Raw genomic sequence first — 8,353 nt, 5'->3', positions numbered from 1 at the left:
TTCCTCTTGTTTTGGTGGGACAAAAAAAAAAAAAAAAAAAAAAAAAGAATACTTGTGAAGTAGCTGCACATGCAGAGAAACCATTTCTGCAAAACCTGTTACCCACAATGAGCCGCTTTTCATTTGTTATTAATTTGCTAAACCATGGAAACAGGTATTATTGCAAGATGCTGATTTTTCTTTCAGTACCAAGGTTGTTATTTTTGTTGTTGTGGTTTTTGTTTTTTGAGATGGAGTCTCAATCTGTCACCAGGCTGGAGTGCAGTGGCATGATCTCAGCTCATTGCAATCTCCGCCTCCCGGGTTCAAGCAATTCTCCTGCCTCAGCCTCCCCAGTAGCTGGGACTACAGGCCTGGGCCACCACGCCCAGCTAATTTTTGTATTTTTAGTAGAGACAGGTTTTCACCTTCTTGACCAGGATGGTCTTGATCTCTTGATCTTGTGATCCACCCACCTTGGCCTCTCAAAGTGCTGGGATTACAGGCGTGAGCCACCACGCCCAGCCCCAAGTTAGTTTTCAATAGTTCTTTGGTTAAATACATTGGCACTGTTAGTCATTCATTATAAAATTATGATAGAAGTTTTGTAAAATAAAATTTTCAACTAGGAATGGGAATACAGATATAAAATAAGAGCAGAGAAAGAAAAGACACTGGTATGAAAGAGAATTCTTAGGTTAATCCAGAAGAAATGGTAGAGAAGATTCCAACATGCATATGTTCACATGAATTTCCTTACATAAAAAGTGAAGTACAGAGGAGCTGTGGCAAAAGGACAAGACGAAGTGATATGAAAGGAAGCACTGCAGTTACATCATCTTGAGTAAAATCATCTTTGCATCTAAGAAGTTATGATACAAATTACCAACTAGTCAAGAGTGTCGCCGTGGAAAAGACTACATCCATCTGTACTGCCACACATCTGCCAAGGGCCAAATGAGGACTCCAGGAAGGTGCTGGGCCAAGAACAATACACCAAATGTATTGGAGGCAAAGTTTATTTCAGGATCCCTCCTTCATTGTCTATCTCCTTCCACCTGCTACTGTTCCCTCTAAAATGTCCAGCTCTGGAACTTCTTTCACTCTTCCCATGACCTAGAACTACCTTCCATTACTCCCACTGCTCTTCCCCATCTTTTTTTTTTTTTTTTTTTTTTTTTGAGATGGAGTCTCGCTCTGCAGCCCAGGCTGGAGTGCAATGGTGTGATCTTGGCTCACTGCAAACTCCACCTCCCAGCTTCAAGCGATTCTCCTGCTTCAGCTTCCGGACCAGCTGGGATCACAGGCACACAGTACCATGCCCGGCTAATTTTTTGTATTTTTAGTAGAGATGGGGTTTCACCATGTTAACCAGGCTTGTCTCAAACTCGTGAGTTCAAATGACCCACCCACCTTGGCCTCCCAAAGTGCTGAGATTACAGGTGTGAGCCACTGTGCCCGGCTGCTCTCCCGTTTTAACCTGCCAACATCTGACCAACTCCCAAGACTCAGTTGAAATACTGCCTCTCCCATGAAGCTGGCCATGAATCCTCACCTAAAATTCAAGTTTTCTTCCTTTGTTCTTCCATATGAGTTTCTATTACATGTGCATGTATATTAGCATTATTTGTGTAAATCTTGTCTTCTTCACCATGTTTGGTTCCATAAAGCCAAAGAATGTGCTTCAACACTCTCCCACCAAACCTAACAGAGCACTATGCAAGTCATTGGTGCTTAGTAATGTCGCTGAATTAAATTTGATTAACTGGAAGCTGTAAGCTGTCATCTAATGAAGGGAGACAACACTTCTGATATGGAAGATGGCTATTAATGATACTTTCACATAAGAGAATTAGGTTTTGGAAACATAATTCAGTCACTCTTCAATAAATAACATAAGTAGAGATTTCACTGATCCTTGTACATAAGAATTTTCCAAACATGGATTTTATTGCTAATGACATTATGGGTATAACAGGTGGCAATGAGCTTTGAACCACTAAGTTAGTTACAACATGCATACCAACAGTTAAGCTGACCCGCACTTGATTTTAAATTATTGAACCATTTTAATGAGTGTGTCAAAAGAAATGCAAATGACTGCTAATTTAGAAAAGCTACATTTCTGTCATCTAAAATCCATTTATAGCTGAGATGATTTAGAATTAATCTTTCTATTTTATGCTTGGGTACGGGCATGAAGGACATGCACCAAAATGTAATCTAATCTTCAGAATCTTCAGAACATTACTTCAGAGCTCCTTTAGACATTATTTTTCATTTGTGCTGGTAGCTTTCCAGTGCGGTAAGGGTTGCCCATGTTTTTATGTCCTCTGTTTAGGCCTCAGGCTTAGGAAGAATGAAACCAAACACTCTGGTGATTGGATATAAGAAAAACTGGAGGAAAGCTCCCTTGACAGAGATTGAGAACTACGTGGGAATCATACAGTAAGTGATGGCTTTCAAGATGTGTTCTTGTTTATAAAGCACTAACCGGGGCAGTACATAACTTGTACTGCACATAACACTGTTGTGTCAGATTAAATTGCCTGAGAAGAGCACATTCTCCTGGTACTCTGACTTCTTTCCCAAGGTGAAAAAAACACCACCAATAATACAGCTTGAAGGAATCAGAGTGTCAGAGGAGGCAGGGTGGGAGAAATACCAGTGTCAGAGAAAAAGGTAAATGTTTAGAGTTACAACCTTAAAATCTATTTACAAGATTAAAAGCAAAGCACAGCTAAGCAAGGAGAAATTTTTCTTTCAGGACACCTGGAATCTTGGGTTGGCTGGTGTCTCTGCAGTTCAGTCCTTGTCTTCTTCTGAGCCTCTGATAATTCGTTCACTATCCAGAGCCCTATATCTCCGTCTGCTAAGAGGCTCCCATATGCTCAGTGCTTCTGCTATCAGGTAGAGTAGGATTGGCTTGTGCTCAGAATGTGAGTTTCAGATGGTACATAACATCTAACAGCTAAATATTTGAGGAGGCTTAGGATATAGGTAATAATGATAGATCTTAAAGGACTAGCAGGAAGCAAGCTAATGTCTTAAACATGAATTATCTCATTTAATTCACATAAGATTTTGAAGGAATTACTGTTATTTTTTTCCATTCTTCAAGTGGAGACATAGATGTTAAAAATTAACTAGTGTGCATTTAGTGACAGAGCTAGAATTCCAAACCAGGACTATCCCAATTCAAAGTTGAAACTCATGACTATAATGCTGTGCTTTCTGTATATATTACATACTCCAAAACGAGCATTATATATTATATACTATATATTCCAAAGCATCATATATTATATACTCCAAAGCAAGTATTATATATTATATACCATATATTACATATTGCAAAGTATTACATATTATATACTCCAAAGTATTATATATTACATACTCCAAGTATATAATATATATTTGGAGTATATATATAAAATATATTCCAAAACTCTGTGTGTATGTGTGTGTATGTATATACCTGGAGTATGTAATGTGTAATACTTGGAATAGATATGTATATATGTATATATGAATATATATATACATATATACATGTGTATGTGTATATATAGATACACGTATATGCATGTATATACATAATACTTGGAGTAATGAATATATGTATATACATTGCCAGTGTATATGTATATACATATATACTCCAAGTATTACCTGGCTTGGTTCCTTCCTTTGGATAAGAGAAAACAAATTCTACACATACAGAGAGAAACATTGCAGAAAGTTGAGACTTTCGGCCTGGCATGGTGGCTCATGCCTGTAATCCCAACATTTTGGGAAGCCAAGGCAGGTGGATCACCTGAGGTCAAGAGTTCAAGACCAGCCTGGCGAAACCCCATCTCTACTAAAAATACAAAAATTAGCTGGGCATGGTGGTGGGCACCTGTAATCCCAGCTACTCGGGAGGCTGTGGCAGGAGAATCGCTTGAACATGGGAGGTGAAGGTTGCAGTGAGCAGAAACCATGCCACTGCACTCCAGCCTGGGGGACAAGAGTGAAACTCCACCTCTAAAAAAAAAGAAAAGCAAAGAAAGTTAAGCATTTCTTCTAGGCTTGAAAATACTTACTCAGACTCCAGGGGGGCAATGTTAGCTATGCCCCAAAACCGTCTTTTGTGTCAACATCTCTGGAAACAGAAGATTTCCTGTGTCTGGGATCTGGCTGTGGTTTGATTTCAGATCACAGGGTATGTGACATGCCCTGAGAGAGACAGCTGCAGTTAAAAGTCCATCCTAGCCACGTAAAACAAGTATTTGCTTAGCCCTTCTTATAGCATGCCATTTCCTCTACCCCTTGTTAGTATAAGCATAACATTTACCATTATATTGAGCAGATTTATGCAACATACTAACAAAAGCATTCTTAGTTTTATTGAAAGGAAGCATAAGAAAATAACTTTCATCTTCTGAAAGTACAGGAATTACTGAACAAACAAAAATTCACCAACAGTCTTTCTAATGTAAGGAATGTATATATTAAGTGCATTGTGCTTCTCAAAACATATACAGCTTGGGTACCACGTGCTGTCATCTGGCTCCTGCTGGTGTTGTAAGTTCAGTAAGTTAAGACTAAACCAGGTGATCAAGATCAGAATTTTACCAGGCTCAGCAAACAGTATTTTGATATATTTAGAATCGTAGTCAGTTGCTGATCAGACATTCTTGGAAATTAACCAGATCTGTTCTCTGTTAATCCAGATTCTTCAGTAAAATTTCTCTTCATCTTGGGGAACAAAAGGGATGGAGGGGAGAAAAAAGAACAAATAGGAAGAAATGTGTACAATGAAATAGCCCATAATTTGATACAGAATTACCTGGGACTCCTATGCAACAATCTTGCATGTTCTTCACATGTACCCCAAAACCTAAAATGCAATAAAATAAAAAATAAAAAAAAAAGAATTACCTGGGACTGTCTTCCAACCTCCCTACCATCCCAAACATTCTAGAAATGCAAAGGGAGCAAAATAATCAAACCCAGTAATACTGAACCAAGAAGGCCTTTGGCTTTTACAACAAATTTATAATTGGTCTCCTTGGTAATAAAGTTCAGTGTTAGGGTGGCCCAGATTTGTACTAGTATAAAACCTATCTGTATTGGTAAAGTTAAATGACTTTACTAGCACAGTACTAGGGCTAATAATGACAATCACGTATCCATATTACATTTCCCTTTCCAATTTTTGTGTCTTTATGACTTAAAGCACAGTAGTATTATTAACACAGGGGTATTATTATAAGATTACAGTATTTTACCATTTTTCTTTGAATAAAAGATTTTAAATTTCTGTACTATTCTTAAGGATGGTCAATTTTTTTTTTAAGATGGAGTCTCACTCTGTTGCCCAGACTGGAGTGCAGTGGCATGATCGTGGCTCACTGCAACCTCCGCTTCCCAGGTTCAAGCGACTCCCCTGCCTCAGCCTCCCAAGTAGCTGGGACTATAGGCTCACACCACCACACCCAGCTAATTTTTATATTTTTTAGTAGAGATAGGGTTTTGCCATGTTGGCCAGGCTAGCCTTGAACTCCTGACCTCAGGTGATCCGCCTGCCTTGGACTCCCAGAGTGTTGGGATTATAGGCGTGAGCCACCTCACCCAGCCAAGTATGATTTAATTTTAATTAGAATCTGTATGTATTAGTTTTCAATGGCTGCCATAACAAATTACCTCACATTTAATGGCTTAAAATGGTACTTTAGGCCAGGCGCAGTGGCTCACACCTGTAAGACCAACACTTTGGGAGGCCGAGGTGGGCAGATCCCTTGAGGTCACAAGTTTGAGACAAACCTGGTCAACATGATGAAACCCCACCTTTACTGAAAATACAAAAAATAGCCAGGCGTGGTGATGCACACCTGTAATTCCAACCTCTTGAACCTGGGAGGCAGAGGTTGCAGTGAGCCAAATCACACCACTGCACTCCAGCCTGGGTGATAGTGCCAGACTCTGTCTTTAAAAAACAAACAAACAATACTTGATTATCTTACAGTTCTGTAGGTTAGAAGTCTGGCATGTGTGAGCCAGGCTGCATTCCCTTTTGGTGGCTCTAGGATACATTTCTGACCTTGCCTTTTCCAGCTTCCCGAAGCTTCCCTCATGTGGGTATGGCTCAGGAATGCCTTCCTCAATCTTCAAAGCCAGCAATGGCTGGTCAAGTTCCTCTCACATCACATTACTGTGACCTCCTCTTATACCTTGTCATTTTAAGTACCCTTGTGATTACTCTTGCCCATCCAGGTAATCTAGGATAATCTCCCCATCCCAAAGTTATTAACGTAATCATATGTGCCAAGTCCTTTTTGCCATGTAGGGTAATACATTCACAGGTTCCAGGAATTAGGACACTTTGAGAGTACGTTATTCTGCCTCACACAGAATCCAAACTTTTTTTGGCGGAGCATATTGCCTACTTTTTATAATCAAAAACAATCCGAAACAAGATTTGTTTATGAGGAATTTACTTTGTGACAGCTTGTGCCAGAATGAAACTATTCTTTTAAGTAAAGATTATTTATGGTTTGGATTTTGAGTGGATATTCATATTGCACCAAGCTTACATATACCAAATGAAAATTCAGGTTTACTGTGGCCATTGGAAACTGTATGGTGGGACAGCTGTTTCTGGGGTAGGATGACCTAATGATAAGGACTCATAAGTTTTAGATCCATAGAAGTACAAAGGACCCCCCAATGAAAAAATTTTAAATGGCTGAAACTATTAATTGGCTTGCTTCCATTTTTAGGACCAGAGAAAACATTTATCTCTTCAAGTTTTATCTCTTCAAACAGAGATAAAAGAAAGACAGACTTTCTCTCCTAGATAATTTAATTCGTTTGGGTTGAATACAGAGAAAGCACAAGAGTCAGTATATAGGGTTGCCGTGAAACAGCATTGCTTCAAATGGCAAGTTTAGAGTCAGTTTTGAAAATTCTTTAGTGGAACTGGAGACATTTCTAACCATGAACTTGAAATCAGAAATGTGATAGGAGTCCTTCTGGGAGGCAGCCAGGTTGAGGGTGGTGGCTAATCATTTCAAAGACTGTTTGCTGTCTGTAAACTCTCTGGTCTAAATATACCAGTGATTGTTTTGCTCACTATATAAAAGATTTGATTATTTTTAAAAGATGTGACAAGCTCCTAATCAAAATTCTGATTTAGAGTATTATTTGAACAAATTGGCTAGAGTGAATGATTTAGTTACCTCTACCCAAAATATACTTTAAAAAGGCATAGGGGAAGAACGAACAAACAAAAAAAATGCATTAGCTCTTGGCTATATTCTAAAGTGGATTTTAATAGTTTCATTATATCAAAATCCCAGAAGCAAGTGATCCTAGACTAATACTAGTCCAACACTTGAGGATAAAGGAGCCATTTAAAACACTAACTGCTTTGCTTCCTCTTTCAGTGATGCATTTGATTTTGAGATTGGCGTGGTTATCGTCAGAATCAGCCAAGGATTTGACATCTCTCAAGTTCTTCAGGTGCAAGGTATGTACTTTCTTTATTCAACCAACAAGTATTTATTGAGCACCTATCATGTGCCTGAAATCATTCTAGGATAGAGCAGAGCACAATATAGACAAAACTCCTTGATAGTGGAGCTTACATTCTAATGCTAACTCGTAGTGCATACAGTTCCCCCAACATTTTCTCCAATGTAGCCTTTGCCCTGCTAACCAGAAATGCAGAGGAATTCAAGGTAGTCATCAATTATTTTTCTTATCACAAAACCACAAAGCCAGCATCAGGGAAAATAAACACCTTCGGTAAAATAACCTGCCAAATTAATTTCTGCAAGATGTTTCAGAAAATGAAGATTAATTCTTTCCTCAGAAAAACATGCATTTGCTTTTGATAGTCTATGAACTGGTTTGTAGCTAACATGGAAATGAACCTGAATGTATCATGCTGTGAATCACTAATTTAAGTCAGAGGCAGAAACACTAACTCAGATTAGTGACTCTTTGTTTTTTCCCTGTAGAGAATTTGGTATACTTGCTTAGTCTCAGAATTTAAACATACGCCTTTGTGTATGAAATAAAGAATATCTTTATATACTTACTGAAAAATTAGCACAAGACATGAATCCATGACTTACCTCTTCTGCTGAACTTCACAACAGTCTAATTACAACACAACATTAAGAAAAAATGATGGTTTTCTGGTGCCTGTCATGTATCAGGCATAGTGTAGGTACAAGCGGTGCTGGGTAGACTAAGATTAATAAATTCTGTCCAGGCCGGGCGCGGTGGCTCAAGCCTGTAATCCCAGCACTTTGGGAGGCCGAGGCGGGTGGATCACGAGGTCAAGAGATCGAGACCATCCTGGTCAACATGGTGAAACCCC

The 8,353-nt window shown here is 38.9% G+C and overlaps 1 protein-coding gene across 3 annotated transcripts in view; it reads left to right on the top strand.

The window, feature by feature from the left end:
* Positions 1–8,353, top strand: part of SLC12A1 (solute carrier family 12 member 1) — a 102,383-nt gene that overhangs the window by 62,587 nt on the left and 31,443 nt on the right. For all 3 annotated transcript variants that reach the window (XM_017545113.2, XM_017545105.2, XM_017545119.2), the window contains exons 19-20: positions 2,321–2,427; positions 7,413–7,495. In XM_017545113.2, coding sequence (XP_017400602.1) covers positions 2,321–2,427; positions 7,413–7,495 — 190 coding nt within the window. The remainder of the gene's footprint in view (positions 1–2,320; positions 2,428–7,412; positions 7,496–8,353) is intronic.

This window comes from Cebus imitator, unplaced genomic scaffold (genome assembly GCF_001604975.1).
Source record: "Cebus imitator isolate Cc_AM_T3 unplaced genomic scaffold, Cebus_imitator-1.0 Scaffold9, whole genome shotgun sequence".
NCBI classification, from domain to species: Eukaryota; Metazoa; Chordata; class Mammalia; order Primates; family Cebidae; genus Cebus; species Cebus imitator.
Note: the sequence above shows the minus strand (reverse complement) of the source record. Positions and strands in the feature narration are given on the sequence as shown.